Source organism: Protopterus annectens, chromosome 3.part1, assembly GCF_019279795.1.
Source record: "Protopterus annectens isolate FY-2018-M chromosome 3.part1, PAN1.0, whole genome shotgun sequence".
In the NCBI taxonomy this organism is placed as follows: domain Eukaryota; kingdom Metazoa; phylum Chordata; order Ceratodontiformes; family Protopteridae; genus Protopterus; species Protopterus annectens.
The window spans coordinates 290,071,511-290,096,277 of NC_056732.1; the positions used below are offsets into that span (position 1 = coordinate 290,071,511).

The 24,767-nt window shown below is 38.2% G+C and overlaps 1 protein-coding gene across 1 annotated transcript in view; it reads left to right on the top strand.

Moving 5' to 3' along the window:
* Nucleotides 1–24,767, top strand: part of SCIN (scinderin) — a 1,026,348-nt gene that overhangs the window by 555,435 nt on the left and 446,146 nt on the right. Inside the window, exon 7 of the mRNA XM_044066756.1 lies at nucleotides 14,466–14,554. Within this exon, the coding sequence (XP_043922691.1) occupies nucleotides 14,466–14,554 (89 nt within the window). The remainder of the gene's footprint in view (nucleotides 1–14,465; nucleotides 14,555–24,767) is intronic.

Genomic DNA, 24,767 nt, shown 5'->3' on the forward strand with positions numbered 1-24,767 from the left:
ACCTTCTAGCTAAAATCTAGTTCTGTTCTTGCTCAACCAGACGATAAACTAAATCCTTAAATATGAATAAGTACCATTTCATATCTTACAGCTCCCTACTTTTCATTCTTCTCTCATTTCCTTAGTTTAATCAAATTCTCTCAACTGGCTCTCTTTCTAAATATGCGATAACCCTGTTTTTTTTTTCTTAATTCATATTGCGGTTCCTGTTTGTATTATACTAGCTTACCTTTAATTTCTCTGTAAACTGGCTAACATTTCTCTGAATGCTAAATTGTTGTCATGCAAGCTGCATCTATTCTTAATCAATGTTTTCAGAGTATGACTAATTTGCTATAATTATTTAAACTGTGGATGTTTTTGTATTATTTTTGAAGTTCATAAAATCATTGTTGGTAAAATATTTTTGAAATACTTTGGAGCTTTTCTTCATGAGCTTCCACTGAAAATTGACACCTACCATGGAAGACTTTCCCAGTAATCAAAGGTCAGCCAAGTAAACAGAATTCTGACCAAGTTTCCCAGTACTTAATAAATATTAATCCATATTAAGGTAAGAAGTTACAGTTCTTAGCAACAACTTAGTATGAGTAGAGATGATCAATTTCAACAATTGGCTTAAGTACTGGTGTCATTCAAAGGGGATCCAATGCCTGTCAGCTTGGAATGATATGCTCGACAAGCCACGATGCTTCGCTAGGGATGGCTTGCACCTGTCACCCCTGGGCTTTCGGATATTGGCAAAGGCTCTTGCTACCCCCATAGTGCCTTTTTTAGGCAAGGCTCAAAAGACAAACCCACCTCCATAGATATCACAAGGGATAAGAAATTAAGAGTAATGCTACTCAATGCCAGAAGTCTAAACCTCAAGATGCATGCACTCGAAACTCTCCTTAGCATGGAGAACATCGATATCTGTGCAGTAACAGAAACCTGGTTCAGGGCTCCCGAGAGCACCCCAGCACTACCAGGTTATACGTCATACCATGCTTTTCGTCCCCAAAACTTGGACCGAACCACAAAAGGAGGGGGAGTATCAATATTCATCAAAGATACCCACACCTCCAGGTTGGTGGCAAAGCACGAAGCATCAGAGACTATCCATGTGCAACTAACAGTGGGTAAAACTGCCTTCCAGTTTATAGCCTACTACAGACCACCCTCCCAAACCCAGGAACCCCACTCAGCCTTCCTGAGAACACTGGAAAATATGAAGGTCTCTCCAAACACCATTATATTGGGCGACTTCAACTACCCAAACATAGGCTGGGAGCATTACTCTAGCTCCAACACCCTAGCCCAAAGGTTCCTAGAATTTATAAACTCAAATGCTATGGAACAACTTGTTACCACTCCCACAAGAGGGGAAAACATACTGGACCTGATCATCACTAACATGGGGACTTTATGCTCCAGACCAGAAGTGTATCCCTCACTGGTAAGATCAGACCATAAACTAATCTCACTGGATATTCACATCCCGACCCCACCCCTGCCCAGAAAACCACAGTGAAAAACTTCTCTAAAGCAAATTTCACACTCCTCAAAACTGAGGTGGAATCCTTCAAAGCCCCCGGGCCTGTGGAAAATACGGCCCAGACCGCAGAATCCTTTATAAACGCATTCTATGAACACCTTCAGGAATGCATGGATCATGCGATCCCAAATAAAACCAAGACCCAATCCTCCAAAGGCAGGCGTCCTGTCTGGTGGACCCTAGCCATAAACAAACTATACAATAGAAGGAGGAAGCTACTAAATGATAGAGCAAAATCCCAAAAGGGAAGGCATCACTGATCAGTATTAGCAAAAATGTACGGGCACTCATAAAATTGTCTAAGGCCAGCTTCGAGAGAAAAATTGCACAGGACACTAAGGATAATCACAAGGCTTTCTTTAGTTATGTTAGGAACCTGGGTGGTAATTCCCAGATATGCTCAGAATTAGTCCAAAATGACAAAAAATACACCGAACCCACAGACATTGCCAACATCCTTGCTGACAGGTTCAGCACAAACTTCTCCCCCCCTCCCCACCAAAAGGGCAAATATCTATCCCAGCAGAGTGCTGCCCCCCTGACATCTCAGATGCTCAGGTAAGAGCCGCCCTCTCCAAAGCAAAAAACATAGCATCAATGGGACCAGACGGTGTCCCGGGCTGCGTCCTACATGCACTCCAAGAAGAGCTAAACCCAAACATAAAACTACTGTTCAATCTCAGCCTTACTACAGGATATGTGCCCAAAGAGTGGCGTACAGCAACAGTGGTCCCTCTCCATAAAGCTGGTGCCTCAACGGATCCTGGAAACTATCATCCCATAAGCCTGACTAGCTTGGTCTGCAAAGCTATGGAAAGGATCATCACGGACCTCATAAATAAAGATGTTGGGGACCTGCAGACACTGGATCCTACCCAGTTCGGCTTTGTTAAGGGCAGATCCTGCCTCTTAAACCTGGTTATTTCTTTGAAACAGTCACCAAGGCCATTGACGAGGGGAAGGTGGTCCACACAGCCTACCTGGACCTCGCAAAAGCCTTCGATACAATACCCCACTTGGGCATTATAGATAAGCTCACCAGCTTAAATATAAACCCCTATGTCACTAGATGGATTGCAAACTGGCTCAAGGACAGAACCCACATGGTTAGAATTGCTGGAGCCATGTCAGACTCCAAACCAGTTACAACTGGTGTCCCATAAGGCTCAGTCCTGGGACCTCTCTTGTTCGGTATATATTTCTCGGAGGTACAGGCCAACACGGAAGGACTGTGGCTGACCAAGTTCGCAGATGACTGCAAACTGGGATCCATAATCGACACTCCAGCTGACACAAGCATCCTCCAAAAGGACCTCATAGAAACAGACAACTGGTGCCAGAGCCATGGCCTCAAGCTAAATGCCAAAAAGTGTATAGTCATCCCCTTTGGCAAAAACAAAGTGCCCACAAATTACCACATAGGTGGTAATCCATTAAGTACAGAAGAAGTAATTAGGGACCTGGGGACCCAAGTTGATAGCAATCTCTCATTTGACAACCACGTGGCCAAAGTGGTTAGAAAAACATTTTATATAGCCCACCTAATCATGAAGGGATTCACATCTAGATCAGGGGAGGTCATCGTGCCTCTTTACTCATCCCTCATCAGGCCCATAATTGAGTACAATGCCCCTTTTGGGATGTACCTTACCAGACACCTGCAGCAACTGGAAACACTCCAAAAGTACCTCACCAAGAGGATCAAAAGGCTCAAACAGATGCCATATGCTGCCCGGTTAAAGAAACTCCAGCTCTACTCAGTGGCATACCACCTGTTCAGAGGCGATCTGTGCCTGACGTATAAAGCCATGTCCAACCCAGAATTAATGGACATGCTGCACCTCAGAAAATCCAAATCCCATCGAACTATGCGCTCGAGAGATTTGAACCTCAGCACTGAAATAAATAGGACATGCTGGAGGGACAGATTCATAACCCAGAGGCTCCCTTCACTCTGGAATAGAATCCCAGTCCAGGTTAGGCAAGAGTCCCTCATTGACTCTCTTCAAGAGGAATCTTGATGAGTGGATGAGAGATCATAGGTTTACCCCGGGTATCATTTCTGTGTCACTGTTAGACAGAGGCACAGTATACCAACCTCGAAAAAGGGCATAGCAAAATAAATTTAAAATGGGTGGCGAAAGCCAAACACATTCTGGCTAGGCTTATAAATGCCCTAGGGCAGATAGCCTAGTATGAACCTATGAACCTATGAACATACTAATACACCCCAAGGTTATGTATATTTAATACTGGTGAAGTCAGTGCTTTTAAAGAGAACCATTTATTCCCACTGATCATTCTGACCTAGTTTACAACAGGACACTACAAAGCGAGAAGAAAAAAAGCTAAGTTCACATGTAAGCTATACTGACATCTACCTAGATACAGACATGGGTAACATTCTTTCCAGACAACAGACTCAGATCTACAAAAAGGAGTTTAAGTGTACTGACTTTTGAGTATGAAAGCAGCACATTATTTTCCAAGCAGGTGATGTTTTGTACACAGAATAGTACTGAATAAAACAATATTCAAAACAGTGTTCTGTAGTTTCAGTTTCACTATTAGCAGATGTAATTCTTATTTTAGTCATTTGGGCTGACATGATAATGAATATCAGCACTGCAATCTAAAATTATTCTCACAAGAAAGTTCTTACTAACCGTGTCATGTGATAAGGGAATCTGAGCTTCATTCTTCGACTACTGCCACTGGTAAACCAGTCAGTTTTATGGCAAGTCAAAATGTTTCAGCAGGAGATTCCTCAATGTCACCTCCTGTGTGCAAATACTGTGTTACCATTGTTCAGGTGTTTTAGCCATCTGTTAAGATTATTTAGAAAAGTTGGTTCCAGAGGCAGAAATTAATCTCTTCCTTAATAACTAAATTGTTTCTGATGTGTGCACACTTGTACTGTTACTCTGAGTGACTGATTGCCAGTAATAATATTCTCAGCATCAAAACAGTCCAAGAATCCTATGAGCTCTAAAACACATATGTCATATAACATTTCAGAAAACCTACCCTGAGTCATTGTATTGATAATTCAGATTTAATTCACTTTGTAAACACCCAAGACATCCACACCAGCTCCACTGGTGTAGACAGATAAAGTCTGAAGATGACATAGGAAATTGGGGTTCATTTAGTAACTTTGGCACATACTGGAGCTGGTTAGGAGGAAAAAAATTATCAAGGCATTGCATGCTCAGTTTCCTGCCAGATGACAGATGTAAATGACATGCTGGCAGATCGTGGTCTTACGGTGTAACTCCAGTTGGGCCAGAGCTAAAACTGTCTGCCAGGGTAGGTGATTAGGTACATGTAGGGGGTACTGCTATTGTTGGGCCATGGGTTTAAATATGCCCAGGCCCACTCATCATGGTTCATCTAACCTAGAAGCATTGCCTGCATGTAAAGATATGGTAAGGCAACTACAACAGTAAAGAACCAGCCTCTGCCAATAGAAAATAAGTGGATTTCCACCTTGCACTACCATTTGAAGTCACTGGAATTGCCCATTTTGAAGGGATGGGTTACTAACCCCGAGCGCAGGGACAAACTGCACTACCAAGGTTAGCACCAAGGATAGGTGAGTTGGGAACTAACAGATTGCCATGCTACTTAAGAAGATTAGCCCCAAGTTTTATACATATTAACCAAAAAAATGTTATAAATTAGAGGGAAGAAAGAAGATATAACAGGTACAGCCCAAACTCCAAGCACTAGGAATCAGCTAACCAAGTAGTCAAGGTGCTGATGAACATAATGATGGGACTCCAAAGAACAAAAGCAGTTATGGTTGGTAATGTGTGACTGCAGTGTCCTTTTACAGCCTTTCCCGAATGCGCACATATGTGATACTGTACCCTATAGTTATTCAGCTATAACAAAGTTCTGAGATACTTAACTAATGTATCTGTCCTTTTAACCTGACTATGGTGGCGTCCAGTCCAACAGGGACAGGAGCTTCCCCTCCACAACAATGTAAGTCTGCATTCTCTTATTGTCTCCAGATCTTCAGAATGCCAATTTCTGATAAGTCGTAGAGACCGCCTTCTTGTACTATCTCTGTTATTCAACTAGACTCATTATTCAAAACCAATTTTTCAGAAATGCTAGTTTCCTTTTTCTGTAAAGAAAAACAAAGAAAAGCAACACTTGTTATAGAATCATTCTTGATAATTATAAACATTTCCTCAATTTGCATAATCATTGAGTTGTGGAGGAAAGAAATATGTATGTCAGTCTGCCTGCTACCACCATAGCAGGTAAGGCGTAGAATTAAAGAAACACACCTTTTGAAAGGCTTGTCCATATAACTTAATAAGTTGCAATGGCTTACAAGAAACATCCATTTTTTTGCTTGTAATAAAGAAAACACCCTCTTTGTGAAACCACAACTATTATTTATTATTTAAGAAAAAAACTTGCATTCCACTCTGATTATTTGTTTGTCTTCTTCTGAAAACAAACATGCAAGGACAAATACTGTGCCTAGAAACAAATGCCTGCTTATTTAATTGAAGCCACTAACAAGTGCATAACTAGAATCTTAAGAAACACATCCACATGCAGATGATTCTCTGCAAATCTCCAATTATCCAAATATCCACTCTTTCATTAGAGAAAATGATTAGTACCTACTGTACACATCAGTTTCTGAATGTAAAGGAAAATGTGTTGGTTGTTAAATTACACATTTAATTCACTGCAAATATAATCATTTTAAACATGTAGAATGACACTGTCGCCATACCTGAACCAACATGTTCTGACACCAGGAGCTCTTAGTCCCACATCACTGACCTGAATTTTTAGAACGCTGACAAGTTTTCAATGAGTCAGTGTCATACCTCTAAATGGTACAGATTTTCAAAGAACATCCAGATATTCACCTCATAGTTTTTGGTCCATTTTTCATAAAATTGTGGTTTTTCTGACAAATTAGTGGCAAATCATTAAAGATTGAAATTAGAAAATAATGACAGACAATTGAGTTTTAGACTCCATACACCAGAAAAGTCATGCTAATGCAAAACCTGTCAGTTTGTCAACTTTCTAAGCTTGTAAAAGCAATATTTAAAACTTGTCCCTGTTTTTGGGCCTTTGTCACACGTTTATTTATGGCTGTGTTCAGATTTCTTGCTCTAAGAGGGTGAGAGGTATGCTCAGTATTCCCTAAATGAAGTAAGGAAAATAGTCCTCACTTTTTTTTCTCCCTTCAGCAAGTGAAAATTTTCAATCTCTTCTCCCCTACTACGCAGTGACCTTCTGACTGTACATTCCTTATTCACCCGTATTAGCATTTAAAGATGATGCAAGTCATATCCTTCCTGCAAGTAGGAGTACATAGTCACATTACAGGTCATTAAGCTAAAGTCAGCATTACAAAATATTTCAACAGACACCTAGAATCAGTGTGTTCATGATTCAAGTTGGACACTGAAGGTTTTCTCCCACCAAAGTTTCAGTATGGCATGTAAAATCCCTCATCACAAGAAAGCCATTGTCTTTGCAGGGCACCTTTCTGATGATAATTTTGTAGTTGTTTTCTAAAAGAATCTTCAGTCTAGCTGAGAAATTGAATTCTTTACATTTTGTACAATACTGAAAACTTTGGATAAAAATATTGAACTCAAGAAACAGTAACACAGCTAACTGGTGGATTCTGCCACACCTATTAGATTCACCCAAGCTCAGATCACAAAAGCTTGACAAAAATAGCTTGCTTTGCAGAAGTCTGAATATTCACAATCTTTGACTCTATATACATCAAACCAACACGAAATCTCCTAAAAGAAACATAAATTCCATGATCAGGAACACCACTGCAGGACAAAGCAAATTCTTTTATTAACACATTCTGGTACCTCAGCTTCTTGCCTTCTGCTTGAACATTTATACAACACCATTTTGTCCCTATATATACCCCCTCTTCCAATTATTTAATTAATCAATTAAGAAATACAGCACTACTTTAATCGATAATTTAAATAAACATTTTCAGACCTTCAAGCTATTGCACTTCCCTTATAAACCAAATGGCATCAAATATTTAAACAATGAATGTAAATACATTTTTAAATACATTTTTAAAACAATATTAAATATATCTTTATTATATGACTATATATCTTATTCAATATATTCAATATTATTTGTCCTTAGTAGATGTCAGAAATATTTTACCATGTTATGAAGTGCTGTGGCGTCTTACTTCCTTATTACAATTTCAATTACAATAGTAAATATAAACCAAAACATACAATTATTACACTTTCATAAATAATCCAAACAACTTTATAACATATTATATTAGCACTTTTAAACAAATTACAATAACTTTAACAGTTGTCATTTTTTCTATCATACATTTTATATGTTTTTTAAATACATCTAAAAGTATTACAAAAAACTATTTTCATACATAATATCAAGTGCCAACTACCTTTTGACCTCCCTGTTTCAGATACTCAAATTTCTTTTCCAAATTCATTAAATTGGGATACAAAGTATGGAAATTAATGACCATTCTGCTTTCTAATTGTTTTTTTAAAGTTTCCCCTATTATTGACTGGTCATGCTAGAACACTAAAAATAGACTGCTGTCTGAATCAATTAACAAATAAAGCACTACTTAAATCAGTACTTTAAATAAACATTTTCAGACCTTCAAGCTATTGCACTTCCCTTATAAACCAAATGGCATCAAATATTTAAACAATTAATGTAAATACATTTTAAATACATTTTTAAAAACAATAATAAATATATCATATTATATGACTATATATCTTATTAATTATATTCAATAGTATATGTTCTTAATAGATGTCAAAAAATATGTTACCATGTTATGAAGTGCTGTGACCTCTAACTTCCTTATTACAATTACAATTACAATAGTAAATATAAATATAATTCATATCCCAAAACATGCAAGTATTGCACTTTCATAAATAATCCAAATAACTTTGCAACATATTATATTAGCACTTTTAAACAAATTACAATAACTTTAATAGTTGTCATTTTTTTCTATCATACATTTTATATGTTTTTTAAATGCATCCAAAAGTATTACAAAAAACTATTTTCATACATAATATCAATTGCCAACTATGTCACAATCTTTGAACACAATTATTTGAGCTAATGAGCAAGCCCCTTCTCTCACAGTCCCTTTTGCCTTGTTAATCTCCCTTCAAGGTCAATGCATCTCTGAGAAATACTCATTAGTAACAGTCAGTTTAAAATTTGTATGTACCAATCTTTTTCTTGGAGCCTGTAAGATAGGGTCACCGAGTAAGGAGGCACTTATGAGAAATAGCATCTTATTGGTATGTATCTCAAAGGACATTACCACATGCAGTTGAAGGCAGAAGCTGTTATGCAAAATCAATAGTGATATAAGCTTGGGTGATCTCAGCAACTGGCTCTAATTCAAATAGAAGTATTGACCAGAAAAAATGCAGCAAAAATCCATGAAGCAATGAGGTACCAACTTTAAAAATGACATGCTGATTGACAGATAGTAAAACTTTATTCCATTTAAGTTAAGCACTTTCGTTCCATAAAAGAACTTCATCAGAAATGAAGTGGTAGGGGAAAAATGAGCATTTAAATAGTCACACTGAATCAAGTCACAGGAAAACCAAATGGATAAATACCAGTATTGGCAAATTAGTAAAACTATATTAAATAGTAATAAAAGATTAAATATAAAATCTTAAACACATACAATCACAACTTGCCAGTTCTCAACTTAAGAACACAAGCCACGGAGACACGCTCATTTAACCCAGGAGTAACAGTGACATTTAGTCTCAATTGCCTCAAAAGTTCTTTGTATTCAAGGGTATTTTCCCATGGACCACCCACTGGGTTCTTAACAACCTTCTCTACTACAGTGAATCTAAAACCTAACTTTTGTGTACCACCACAAATCAAAGTCTTCCTAAACAAGGCATTGTTGTAATTTTTAGCATTTATGTCTAAAACATGTTCATAGACTCTTAGTTGGAGTTGCATTTTCCCAATATAAAACGAAGTGCAGCCCTGACAGATTATGATGTACACCACACCAGCAGTACTGCAATCCACATCCACCAATAATTTCAAAAAAATATTGCTCAACAGGCATGCCCTCACTTTCAAAGATAAATTTACACTGCATGCAAGTGTCACACTTCCTGGTACCCATTTCTTGCCAAACCAGTATCAAGGACACAGCCCTTGTGACTATGTATTTCAAATTTACTCTTCCAGTTGATACCCTTCTTATAAATAAATAGATACAATTTTCCCCAAATGGCCATAATGTCATTATTAGACCTAAAATACTGCAATCCCTACTAATGATGCCCTTAATTTGATTAGAAACCCACAAACTTTAAAATTATTGCATATTCATAAGGTCAGTCGCCAGTTTTAACATTCAAAGTAGATGCTTTCCCCCAATCAGTGTCACCCAATAAAGGTTTGAAATCTGCAGTCCTTCATTTAGTAATGTCAACAACAATGTCATAAATAAATAAATTGTTAATGGTAATCCTTATCAATAGACATGTTCATTGGATTAGTTTTTTTATTTTCATAAATTTCATCATGAGACACCATTCTCGACGACCTAATAAACTGGCCCTTAACCAAACTATTTGTTTGTGCAAAAGGGTGACAACTTTTAAAATGCAAAAAAGAGTTAGAATATGCAGGCTTCCTGTATAAATTTAAAGAAAAAACATCTTTGTAAATGGTGACATTCAAATAATTAACAAAATCCCAAATATGGGCTTGGGTAAAATGTGAAAAAACACGTAGTCGTAGTAATATGATCTACAAAGGAGATGACTTTTTAGCCTAATCTTTCCAGAAAATAATCACATCATCCAGAAATCTGGCATAAATCAGCCAGATGAAGGCATACAGTGAGGTAAGAACAAAAGTCAGACTCCCATTTCACATAATGATGCTGCATACATGGGAGCACAATCCACACCCGTGGCAATACCGTGAATCTGATGGAGGTATTCCTCCTTAAAATAAATATTATTATTTTTAAGAACCACTTCCATAAAAAGAATCAGCAATTCAAAAGTAAGGTTGTCAAGGAAATCAAAGTGATATGTGCTTTCCTAAATAGGGACAGACCTGCTTCATTGGGAGTACTGCTAAACAAGTCTGCAATGTCAGTTGTGAGAAAACTCACATTCTTATCCCACAGATCACTTTTCACAATTTCTCATTTACATCTCATTGTACGTAATTTGCTTATGCTCAATTATGGGCAGCATGTGTTAACATAAATGGCCTCTATGAATCTCTACCTAGCTATGCTGACTCACAGACATCGCAAATACTCATACCAAGTTCGCAAAGCAATTATGAAATCCAGCCCTAGTGTTTTTTTATTTTTAATGGATTCTGCTACTTTCTACTATCTACATTTCTCCTGCACCATGTGCTTTCCCATGGACATATTTTAGTTTGTTTTGTTTTTTTCTTTTAATCTCCATCTATATCCTAATCTCATCATTGTAACTGCCATTTAAACTGTAGAAACAGAAACATGAAACAGATTTCGTTGGCAAAGAAGAACTGCTTAAACCATGAAGTCTGTTTGTTTGCTTACATACTGGACTAACTATGCAGCTTACTGAACCAAAAGTTTGTCTTTCCAACCTCTCCTAGAAAAACTACCATATATCTAGCTCATTTTGTTTTCTAACACACTTTAGTCTTATATCATCGTCAGAAAGACAATCATCTTCCTCCGTTCCTGTGAAAAACATGTTCTTCATATGTGTTCATCTTATATTTGCAGACTGTGGTGGTTTGTTCTATTCCAGATTGTTATGAAGATTGAGCACCCTTTTTGTTTTCCTTATCCGAAGTGTTTCTGTCCTGTTGATATCCTTGCAATGATGACATCACCAGATTTACACATTATTAATGGTGATATGATTTTATTATCTGTCTACAAACAGAGATAGATTTTCTTGTTTTCTGCTTGTAAGGTCTCTTCTGGTATACTCCTTGAGCCATCTGCTATCCCCTGTTGCCTCTGATGAGACATCATATTTCCACTGATATGAGAATGCAGCTCTTAAAGTCTGTCACCAAATATCCTTATTCTTTTCCCAGGCAGATGTTAGCTGTTATGGCAAAAACTGAGTGCTTTATGCATCCCAAATGACCCATATTTGATTACTGGCTCAAGCGTTTGGAGGGATCTCAGAGAAAAGATGGGAGTCAGTATCCAGCCTCCAGCCTTGGGGGGGGCAGCTTATGCTCACTTTAATAAAGCAGGGTTACCAGCCTTGCAAGGTCCAAATGGCATAAGCAGTGTCACTCTCAGCCTGAAAGCTGCACAAAGTAGCCACTGTAGAGCTCATAAGTCTTCTGCTGCTGCTGAAGTAGTGGGGGATAGGGCACACTCCCTGGATATAGTATGATGTTGCACCACTGGAGGAGGCTAAGGTGGGTTTAGTAGACTGAGTGAATGATTAGATGAGCTAGTGGCAGCTGATGGTCTGCTGCACAGAGGGAAAATAACAGGAGTACTTCACTTTAAGAGGTGATCTAGCTCTCAGTAAAACTATTTATTGATTGAGATTTGATTATATAGGTGCCACATTGGCACAGTAGATAGTGTTGTCATCTCACAGTAAGTGGTTCTTCAGTTCAGTTCTCACCTGGGCTGCCTTCTGTGTGGAGTTTGCTTGTCCTTCTTGTGTTCTTGTGGGTTTCTGCCAGGTGCTGCGATTTCTTCCCACACCTCAAAGACATATAGTAGGTGGATTGGACACTCTAAATTGGCCATAGGTGTGAGTATGTGTGTGAATTTGAGGTATGGCAGAACAAACACAGTAGGGCTAGCCACTTGGCAGAGTGAACCTTGGCTCTAGATGATAGTCACTATTGAGGTGATACTCTGACCCATGTGCCAAAATGAAAATAGGGATTGGGGCTGGCCGGACTGACATTTGATTACTAGCAAAGTCTGAATGAGTAGGTGACCATTTTCAGAGGGGGCCTGGAGAAGAAAGCTCCAAAGTACTACAAAAACATTTTAAAAACAATAATTTTACCATCTTCCAAAATAATATAATAAAGATATGCAAAAACTCTAAAATTTACACAGTAGACATAATGCGAACACATTGGTTAAGAATAGCTAAAACTTATATACGACAATGATTTAATATTTAGCAAAAATTTAGCCAGTTTAGAGAAATTAAAGGTAAGTAAGTATAATACAAACAAACAGCAATTGCAATATGTAGCTGGATAGAGAGTAAGGGGAGAAAAATTCACCGAAGGAAGGGAGTGAGAAAGATAGTAAGGAGACATAAAGTACGTATAGGTACTTGTTCATATGTAGGGGTCTAGTTTATCCTGGGGTTATGCAACAACAGAGCCAGATTTTGGTGAGGAAGTCTTTCAGAATGGTTTTAAAGGAATGGATGGAGGGTACTAACCCCATGGATACAGGAAAGGAGGTCCAGGCCTTAGCAACATAGTATGAGAACAGATCATGCCCAGCAGATCTGATAGGTTTGTAGATACAGAGAACTTTCTGGACAGTGGATAACAATGACCAAGTTAGAACATAGCTGTGTAGAATGGTATGAAGTGTTGGATAAGCAGATGGATGCTGGATAAATTTATAGCTAGTAAGAAGCTGTGAATATGTTAGTTGATGGGGCAGTTGTAACCAATTTAGGCTTTTTAGTGCTATGCAGAGGTGGGTTCTGAAAGGGGTATTTTCTGCAAATTTCGCCACCTTATTATACCACTGTGATGATTTGCTTTTTGTAATGCGTAAAGGCTAGTAAGGATGGGAGTGCCATAAAGTATTGAGGGAATGAGGTAAGTAGTGGTAGGGGGAGGTGAGCTTGGAATGTTTGGAACATCTCCCGGGTGATGATATCTCCACAGTCACAACACTGCATTTGTTTTTTAAGCTTCTTACCAACAGTGATGATTGTGTCTAGTTTTACCTGTTCGACTTGCTCTTTAAAAGCATGTGCTTTCTTGATTAACCAATTCTTCCTTCTCGCTTGCGGTAATTACAGTTTCCAAGTAGTATGTCTAGTCACTTGGTAAAAATGCACTTTGATTACATGTCCGATTCTATTAATTTATTAACTTAATTTCATATTTTTGAATGTCTTGCTGATCCTCAGAAAGATTTTAAGGAACAATCCACAGTTCCTAAAATTATGAGTAGCTTTGTCCATTTCTTGTAGTCATATCAGTGAGAGCATTAAATAAGTAATGCAATCCTTTAAAAAATTTAGGGTAATATGCCTTTTTTCTGCTTAAGGTGTGATTATCTGTTTAGAAACAAAAAGAAAGTGCCTTACAGTTTATACTAAAAATGTGTAAGGAATGGAAAGATGTAATGAAGTTAATTGAAGTATAAAATATATTGTTTAATTTTCTAGTTTCAAAGTATCAGTTCTTTTAATGCTGACACTATATTGGACCTTTGGTGAAACTGCAGGCCAGAAAAGTGACAAATGAGCATAAAACTATATAAGTATTGTTATTCAAAGAAGGGATTCCAGATGATGCTTGATTTCACCTCATACACACAATCTGAGAATTAACACAAGTACAGAAATGGCTGAAAAATATTGCTATCAACCTGTTTAGCCTTCACTCTGCTAGCATATGATAATTGAGACCAAAATGCTTAACTCTCTTCAAAGTGTAATTCACTGAGAATTGACACCTGCTGATTAAGGAAGATAATATGGATGTTTGATTTTAATATACTACAATGGACATACTTCTACTCATCGTTTGAAACAATAGCATGCATTCTTACTACACAATCTGCATTATATAATAACTGAGATGGATTTCTGTTATCAGGTCAGAAAATATAATGCATTCATTACATATCTTGTCTTAGGCAAAAATGCAAATCCTGATGAAAGAAAGGCAGCTATGAAAGTAGCTGAAGGATTTATCTTGCAAATGGGATACCCTGCTAATACACAGGTAATACGTTTACTACTTAACACAAACTTTAGTGTAAGTCAAAATGTTAGCAAGGTTGAGCTCAGGTGCAGAATTGCACAAATGTCTATAAATAGAAGCTTTAATTTCTGTTCATGTTTCCAGTCACATATCTGTTAACTTTATGCAATATACACCATATGATACCACTAATACAACCATCCTTTCAGTAGTTGGAAAATTAATTAACTTGTTGCAGATTCTTAAGTGGATTATCCACAGCTAGGAAAAGCCCTTTCACAGAGGAGACACAGAAGATAAGAGCTACAAAACTGAAATGTACATGCCATCATGTCAAACAAAAAGCTCAAAGTACAAAAAAATAACAATCCTGTCTGTTCTATATAGTTGTGCAGTACAAAGTAAATGCAGGCAAGACTGTGTAACAGTCACTCTCTATTAACTGTAGATGCTAGTTCTAAGACTTGCGTGAAGATCAGACATACAGGACTCAAATAATTAATTTATTGATCTGGTTGTCTTAACAGCATTATAATTCTGCAGTAATTATCTGAGCTATGAAATGCATATATGTTTTTTTTCTGGTGTACATTTATGTGAGTTGGAATTAAATTCTGTTTTACACGGTCAATGTTTTATCTTTTTTCTTTTCATTAATGTGTATCGTTATTAGAGTGTTGCTGTCATCTGATCTGAATTGTCTGTCAAGGATGCACCAGTAGAATATGTTTAGCAGGTCAGGACAGTGGCCTTTCTAGAATAATCTGAAAGTCTGAGTAAACAGGGATTTACTTAGTCTGTTACTTAATGTAATCTATGCCATTGTTATGGAAATATTGCATAAATTGGCTAGTCTTTGAGCTTAATTTCCTTAACCAGCAGCAGTGTTATTGGTTTTACGTAACTTGTTATCAAAGGCATGATGCACACCTGTTACTACTGAGGTACCAGATTTTAGTCACTGTATGAGTTCTCTGCCACAGCACCTTGACAAATCTCACCAGGAAAGTATTTTCTGAAATTCTAAACAATTCTTAATTGTCCATAATCCTCGGCTTTTATTTGGTTGCCTGGCCAGGTACTTGATATGGAAGACCCACGTGTCAGCATTTTGAGATACAAAACACATGGCTTTCATTTTAGTGGGGCCCAGTCATGCACAATAGTCATTTAACCAAGATTTGAGATTTGCAGGCCCCTACAAAAATCCTCTGTTAATTAGGACAAGGACACAGAGGGAGCCAATACTACACGTCATTTAATTATAAGAATATCAACACAACCCTGCATTTTTCCTTGGTATTTTTCTCCCTATTGCTTCTGATCACTAATTTCCCATTTATTTCAGTTAAGCAGCATTTTGTTAGGTTCCTAACCCTGCCTTTGTCAAGCAACATGCTTTACGAGACAGATAACAATGTTGAGTCATTTGAATCACTCAGTCTAAACTGCAAGGTATTTTTAGAAATCTCTGGATGTAGCTGATCCAGTACTCCTGTAGAATTTTTCTGTCCTCTTTCATTAGCCACAGGGGTGCAGTGTTTAGAAAATGCCCCATTATCTATACTGAAAGGATGGCATTAGCACCTCAATAACATTTACCTAGATAACTCCTCCAGCAATCATGTCACTAAGTGATGAAAGGACATCTGAGTCGCACTCAAGACAATTTTTACTTTATTTAATTGAACTAGAACAGTTGGTAACTCTGTATTCTCCATAATTCTGCCTGTGAAGTGTGTGTGTTGTAAAAGAAAGGCCTGGTAATCTACTGCCCTTCCCTACTTGCTTATTAAACATCATGTATGGCAATGGGTATTTATTAGGTTGCTGTAAAACACAGTGTATGGCAGTAGGTATTAATTAGTTTGGTATAAAACACTGTGTATGGCAGTGGCTATTTATTAGGTTGCTATAAAACACTGTGGATGGCAGTGGGTATTAATTAGTTTGGTATAAAACACTGTGTATGGCAGTGGGTATTTATTAGGTTGCTATAAATGTCTGATGCAGCTCAACAATACTGCATGGAATATAACGACTTACTGCAGTAATGGCTTATTGTCCAAGAGTGGTAGTTGTCATCCGGAGCAGGTGTAGGCGAGCACTACCTATTCAACAGAAGTGCTACTGTTCTTGTATGCAGAATCCACCAGCAGGTACATCGTGCTGGATCCAGCTGGCAACTACTGAGTCGAGGGTCACGGTAAGGGCTTTCTGGTCATGCGGCTACTGTTTTAGTTATCCATATAGGGCTGGTATGCCACTGGAATATTTTAACAAAAAATAATAAAAACAATAGTAAGGATCTTTTAGTGCTGTTCTGAGGGTTGCGCAGGATGGGTGGTTGGGTGGGGGGGTTGATTTAAAAAAATATATTTTATATATATATATATATATATATATATATATATATATATATATATATATATATATATATATATGTAGCATACTTCCCAACTGTACAGATTTTCACAGGTTGCCCAGATTTTTGCCTCATATTTTTGTCTGCTTCATGGAATTATGGCTTTCTGGCAGATTAATGGCAAATCATTCAAGACTGAAGTTAGAAAATAATGACACACATTTTAGTTTCAGACTTCATACCCTTCAGAAAATTCATGCTAATGCAAGGCGTATTATTCTAGCAACTTTCTAAGTTTGTAAGAGCAATATTTGAAAATTTTCGCAATTTCTGGGCTTTGTCCAGATTTCTTGCTCTAAGAGGTTGAGAGGTATGATATATAGTGAGAGGAAATCAATATTTGTTATATATATATATATATATATATATATATATATATATATATATATATATATATATATATATACATATAAAAAGAGAGAGAGAGAAAGACAGAATGAGGCTGATGTACAATGTGCTCTTGGACATGTATCTATAGAGCTATGTGTGGGTGTATATATATATATATATATATATATATATATATATGTATATATATATATATATATCTGTATAAGATAAAGAAAGGTATATATACATATATATATATTTATGTGTATATATATATATATATATATATATATATATACATATATATATATTTATGTGTATATATATATATATATATATATATGGAGATGGAGACAGGCAGTGTTGACATGGAAGTTGAGGTTTGGTAGGTGGTGTTTGCATTTGGGCTGTTGTATACACATCTGAGGGGTGAGTGTGACATATAATAATAAAAAATAAGAAGAAGAAGAAAGGAAAAGGAAACATTGTATATATCAAACAACATATACATAGTTATATACACACAACTCAGTAATAATTTGTTGTTTTTAAATACAGGGATAATTTTATATTGTGGGCATAGGGAATGCTGGCTTGTGGACACTTTACAGCAAACTTTTGTATTTAAGTTGTGTAAAGACGTTCATTATTTAAGTGAACAATTGCCTGGAGCATCAGGTTGGTGGTGGAATGGGGGTGGTGCAGTGAAAGTTTTGTGGGGGGCATGCATCGTGTCAGGCATTGTTTTAGCATTTTGGATTGAGCTATCGTATGTGGTGAGGTGCTTGCTTTGATTGGTAACTGCGTATTGTTTTTATGTTATTTTGTGTTATCATGGGTAAGAGCTGGGAGCTAACTGCCAATGGACAAGTCTGTTTTTTGTTTCAGTTCTAGTGGGGCTTGTGCAGAGGCTGAGCGGTACTGTATAAGTATTGAGGGGGTGGTTCCTTGGGTACCATGATTTAATAATACAGTTGTGAGGTTGGGGCCAGTTTTGTTGAGTTTTAGGCAGGGCATTTCTGTTGGCTGGTAGTGTATAATGTTTACCTCAAACATTGGATCCTTCTGTTGTACACATCCTTGGTTGTGGCAGAGTGCTTGTGTAGGATATAGCACAGCTTCCAGGCATCCAGTGCTTTAATTTTAACTATGACTTTGTATGGTTCATAGTAGTTGCATTTTCCCTTCCCCCATTTTTTTATGGTTGTTGTACTCTTCCCTTTTCTAATTTTTTTATCTTTCAAGTTCAGCCATGGTACAGTCCAGTGAAGGGAGATGATTGCATTTTTGCAGGAAGTGCAAGGCTTGCTAATTTATTTAGAAATGGTTGGGGTGGCTGAGCACAAATGAATTCCAGGAGGAGACCTTCATTGAACCCAGAGTAAGGCACAGTGGAGGGGCCAGCTCCAGCAAAGAAGGCTCAGAAAAAGACAGTCGGAGATGCTTCCGGCCAACAGGTCACCCATCCTGCTTATCTGAGATATCTACAGAAGCACAAGGTAATGTCTCAGAAGGGTCTTCAGTGCTTAATATTAATGGTAAGGGTTAATCTGCTGACAATTGTTTAGAGGATTTTATATATTCTTTGCCTGAAGAGGTAGATTTAAGCTATTTGACTTAGCCTTAGAGAGCAAATTTGCTGCACCTCCCACTTTGGGTCTGGGAGTGGGAGCAGGTACTGATGTTGACCAGGTGGTTCAGTTACCTTTACCCAACTTGCTTAGGGGGTCTCAGGAGGCTCTGGGTTCAGAGAGGAAGGTCCCACTCCAAGAGATGAGCATCTCCCAAATTTCTGTCCTGATGGCTACCCTTGGCTTCACATATCCCAATCACCTGGCTCTCATATTACAGCACATGTTCTATCTAAAGTCAAAGATAAGATTATATAAGCAAAGTTTGTAGATATCTTCAGTCTAGTAGATAATGAGGGTATAAAGCACATACTGGACATGGAGGATGGCACCTTTAGCAGCTATTGGGAAGAAAGTGTCAGCCAGGACAGCTGGGATTTGTGGTATTCATGGGCATAATCACTGAGAAGCATCCCACCTAAGCACTGTCTTTATTAGGTTACTCTGTAGCCATAAGGGAAGCCCACCATGTGAAAGGGGGTTTGGAGTAATTGAATTATGATCAGCTCTTCAGGAAGGTGAAAGTCCTCGACAGTTCCCCAAGTGGGAGTCACAGTGCACTGACATATGGCTCAGTGTCATAATAGATAAGAAGGCACCTATGGGCACTGAGGGAGGGGCCACTACTACAAAAGATACAAGGTTTTCCTGGGTATTCAATCAGGGAAAAAGTGTCTGGCATGCTTGCAAATATAACCACTTGTGTTCATGTTGTGGAAAAGTTCATCCTGTTTCCAGATGTTGGGGTGTGTCACCTAAGGACAGGTGAAATGTTTCTACACCTCAGACAGCCAGAGAGATTGGTAGGAGGTGTGATTCTTCCTTTTGTGCCCAACCACCTTTTTGTGGACACAGGGATTGGGGTTTGGGAAGGTACCCGAATGTGCCACATTGGGCTTATTCCCCCATTTGTCTAGATAAGTTGTTCTATTTGCTGTCAGTTTTCTCAGATCAAAGGGCAGAAGCTACCCTTATTATAGGTTATTCCATCAACTTTTCAGTCCAATCCACAGCCCTGTTAGATTCCAGGTTAGTTAACATTTTGTCATCCAGCAAAGGACATGAATGCGTTGTTGCCAGGCTAATAAAACAAGAGCGACAAACTGGCAGAATAATTGACCCACTTTTTCATCCCCTCCAGGGTTCTATTTTAAAATTTCACCTATCAGCCTCATTCCTAAGAAACAAGAGGATGAGTTCAGATTGACTCATCACTTATCTCACCCAGCAGGGGTTTGGTCAATGATTTTAATGACACCAAACTGTCCAAAGTACACTACTCTTCTTTGGATCAGGAGGTGGAGGTCAACGGACTCCTAACTCAGTAAGATGGATATCCAATCTACTTTCTATTTTCTCTCTGTGAGAAAAGAGGATTGGCCTTCTTTAGGTTTTCATTTCAATGGGAAGATATTTTTCAACAGTGCAATGCCAATGGGGTGTGCTGTGGCTTGTGCAACATTGAAATATTTGGTGCAGCTTTACATTGGTGTTGGCAAAAATTAATCCCCCTCCGCCATTCAGCAGTACATTATGCAGAGGAATTATTGATAGTGGGGGAGGGTCAGGATGGTACTTTGGAAGGGTGTCCATTTTCAAGCGGCTCTACAGTGAGTTGGGCGTACCCTTGCCCAATGACAATTCAGAGAGGCCAAAATGAATCCTGACTTTCTTAGGCCTAGACGTACACACCACTGTAACACCTTGCAGGATAGGTTATGTGACAAGAGGATAATTTTTACTCAGATAATATCACAGTGATTCACACTTTCAAAATGTTCTCCCAAGTTCATGTGCATCAACTCAGTCATAAAGCTTTTAGTTTTGCTAAGTTTACAGATTAATTTGTCATTTTTGTGTGTTCATGCCCTTGGTCATCGTACTCCTATAGCTGACAATTTTCCCAGTGTCTATTGCCAGGTTTTGCCTCTTGGCCTCCCAGTCCTGCTGGAAGTCTGGCTAATTGAAGAAGACTAGCATTATCAATTTAACAAATTCTTTGGTCAGCAACACTAGGAAAAGTTACTCATCATCTCTACAGATTTTCAAGACATTCTACAGGTCTTTGATCCCTGATCCCAGGCCATGGGGGATGCAGTTGTTGCTACAATTTTTTTAGTGGCTAGGTCCACAGCAGGGGATTCACCTAAAACTCTAAAAGTGCACCTAGCAGCTTTAGGATAATTGGAGCATTTTTATTTAATTAATTTATTTATTTATTTATTTTGGGCCTTCAGACTGCGTCAGGACATTGGCTTATGGGGTGGATACTTAAGGGCCTATAGAACTTGCGGGGACCTTCCCAGTATTCCAGAAAACATACTGGGAGACAACTGCTTCCCCTTGTTATTCACGGTCTTTACAGGACCATTGGTGAATTTCACTTGTTTGTCTCTGTGGCTGCTTTGTTCATTTCTTGGTATGCAGTTGCTTTCTGGGCCAATGAACTTCTTCCATAGCTTTGTTGGGAGAATTTGGTCATCCAGAGTTTGTCTTGATTTGGTTAAAAAATCCAAGACTGATTAAGCTGATAAAGATCAGCAGGTGCACCTGGACAAGACCATTGGGCTATCACCTGCCCCATGCATTGGGTTAGTTTGCTATTTAATATTACCTCTTGGAGAAAAGGTCGGTCTTGTTTTTTGTGCAGGCCTTTTAACCTATCAGAGATTAATGACTTTCTTAGGCAGGCCTTGGCAGGGAAAGGAATTCACCCATAAGGATGCTCCTCCCATTCCTTTTGGATAGGCCATACCTCAGACTTGGCCACATAATGCAATCTGTGCAGGTCATTCAAAGAGCAGGAATGGGGGGGGGGGTCTCCGATGCCTTTTTGTCATACATCAGGCATTCATTTTTATTTCTGTTGCAGGGATGTGAGTGATTTCCTTTTGGGCCATTGTTTTATTCAGAGAGCATCCATTTGAGCCCTGGCCTGCCCAGCTGGTCACGCAAGTTCTTTTGATAGTAACAGGTGATCAGGTCATTCTTTTGATTTCCTGGATCTTAGCTGGTTTCAATTTTCAGAAATATGGTGCAAGTTTACAGTAGAAGAAGCCTTGCCCAGCATTATGATAATTCACTTTGGGGGGTAATTATCTGGATCAAGCCTCAAAGAAGATATTATTGGCCAGATTCTTATGTGATATGGAGCACTTATGGCAGCTGTATCTGAAGGTAGCTTTATTTTGGTCCAACATCACCCCTAGACTGTACTGGAGGGGAGCTAGAAGGTCTAGTGCCAGAGAGAGACAGAGAATGAGGCATTTTATCAACCACAGATTAAAGCGGGCTGCTAGCCAAATTGTTTTTCAGGTGATTGAGCACAGTGATATTGACAGACTGGAACATGATTTCTATGATTTGGGCAATATTCATTTAAATAACATGGGTTTTGATTTGTTTAATTTAGATATGGTTGTTGCTATTCAAAAATGTTCAAGTAACTTTCATAACCCAGAATTTATTTGTGAGGCTGCTGATTTGGGAGGAACGGCATGGCATGCCAGTTTGGCAGCGGCCTTATGGCTTCACCTCCCCCTTGTGTTTCCCCCATTCTTGTTAAGCAGACCCGGCTGTCCTCCAGTGACCACATCAAGGGGTATGTGGCTTGTAAGTATGAGTTAAACAGATTTGCCACCAGATCCAAGGTAGCCAGGAATATGCACCTGGTTTCTCTTTGAGATGGCAGCCGGAACAGGCAGGTGTACGCCAATTGGCTTGAGGTGGTGCTTTGATGGTATTTGTTGATATGACGAATATGAATTACTTATGGCATCACCATTGGTTGTCCTTGACTGTTTTATAACAAAAGGCCACAAAGTCAGTCTGGTGTGTTTTACGACTCAGCTCAGTGGACAACTTCCATAATACTTAGGAGTTGTAAGTCTCAACCTATCCTTGTGACTTGCCACGTCTTTGTCATATGTAAAAGCAATAGCTTTTGATAGAACTAATAATAGTAAACTTACACCAAATAGAAAGTGGACTTGTAATGCAGAGAGTGTAATTTAACTTCTGAAATGTTCACGTAATTTAATATATACTGGAGAAACATAAACAGCATTTATGTGTAGAATGAAGGAGCATGTTAGAGACATAAAAACAGTTAAGATGGAAGACCTTATGGTAGCATATTTTAGAAAGTGTCATAACAGTACTGTAGACATTTTAAAAATTACTATTACTGAGCATGCTATCTGATATCTTGTCTGAATAAGGAGGTCAAAGCTAGAATCAGATGGTCTGCAGCTAACTGGCACAGAGTGGTAGCAGTAGTGTATGACAGAAGAATGTCAAAGAAGCTGAAAAGTAAGGTGCACAAAACAGTGGTGTGACCAGTACTACTGTACAGTACAGAAAGCTGGACAGTAAAGGCAGAGCAGATGAGGAAACTAGAGATGATAGCAATGAAGTGCCTAAGATGGGTGGTAGGATGCACAATGTGTGACAGACAAAGAAATGAGAACATCAGAGTAGAAGCTAAAGTAGCTCCAACTGCAGAAAAGGTCAAAGAGAACAGATTATGGTGGTTTTGGCACATGCGCAGAAAAGCAGAAGACAATCTGGTGAGGAAGATTTGGGACAGACAGGAAGAAGGTAAGGGGAAATGAGGGTGTCCAGCAAAGAGCTGGATGTATTGTGTGGGAAAAGACCTATGACAGGCATGACTGTCAAATAGAAGGTAGGAGAGTGGCATTGAATCGAGTGAGATGGCAGCAGCTGACATAACACCCTGACCCCATGTAGAAAAATATGAAAAAAAAAAGATTGATGATGATGGTGATGATATATAAATATATATATATATATATATATATATATATATATATGTATGTATATACACACACACACACACACACACGTGTGTGTGTGTGTGTGTGTGTGTGTGTGTGTGTGTGTGTGTGTGTGTGTGTGTGTGTGTGCGCGTTCGTGTGTGTGGGAACATGAGTCTATGTCAAGCACTTGAACTATTAAAATAAAACAGGCAAAACTTAAAACTCTTTTGGATGGGGAAAAGACCCCCTGCACCCCCCCCCCCCGCACACACCTGCTGCAACTTATAAATACCTACTCTAATATCACAATGCATTGGAGAAAGGACAAATTCCAGTCTCCTATGTACTATGATATTACATTAACAAATACTAAGTTCAAAAAATGAATTTTATAACTATTTTGCCAACATTACAAGAGCTCAGACTTGTGAAAGTATGACCACTGATTGCTTGACAGGAACCCATACATATAGGTATAGATACATGTGTGTGTGCATATGTGTGTGTGTGTGTCTTTGTCGAAAAAGATTCTAGAGATATACAAAATAAAGGTTTATTCAGTACTGTAATAAATAAAAATATTTTCCCAGTATCATACTTGGGTTTACAGATTCAAATAAAGCAAACAGTACCTCCATTACTTCTCATAACTGTGTTCTGTCCACACAAACCTTCTAAGACACAGACTCTCTTGAAAATGAAAAACTAAGGCTGCAAGCCTCTTACAATCTCAGCTTCTAGCTCTGAAAACAAATACTTTCACAGGCTATAATCTATAAATTAGCCCTGACTGGGTTCTCTCACTACATATTTCCAAGTCTTTTTTCAAATGATCCCCAACTGAGGAATTAACTTCCTGAGCTTAACACTCTAGGATACCTCCTTTCATGCTGTAGTAATTGGTAATTAAGACCTTATGATCTAGTTAATGTATGGCAGTTTCAGACAACACATATGTCAGAGTATTGCCACACTCCACTTAAATGCATATTACACATTCACTACATTTAGCATGCTACAGTGCAGAGAGAGATAGAATAGATGGATTGATACAGGTGGATTGATGTAGA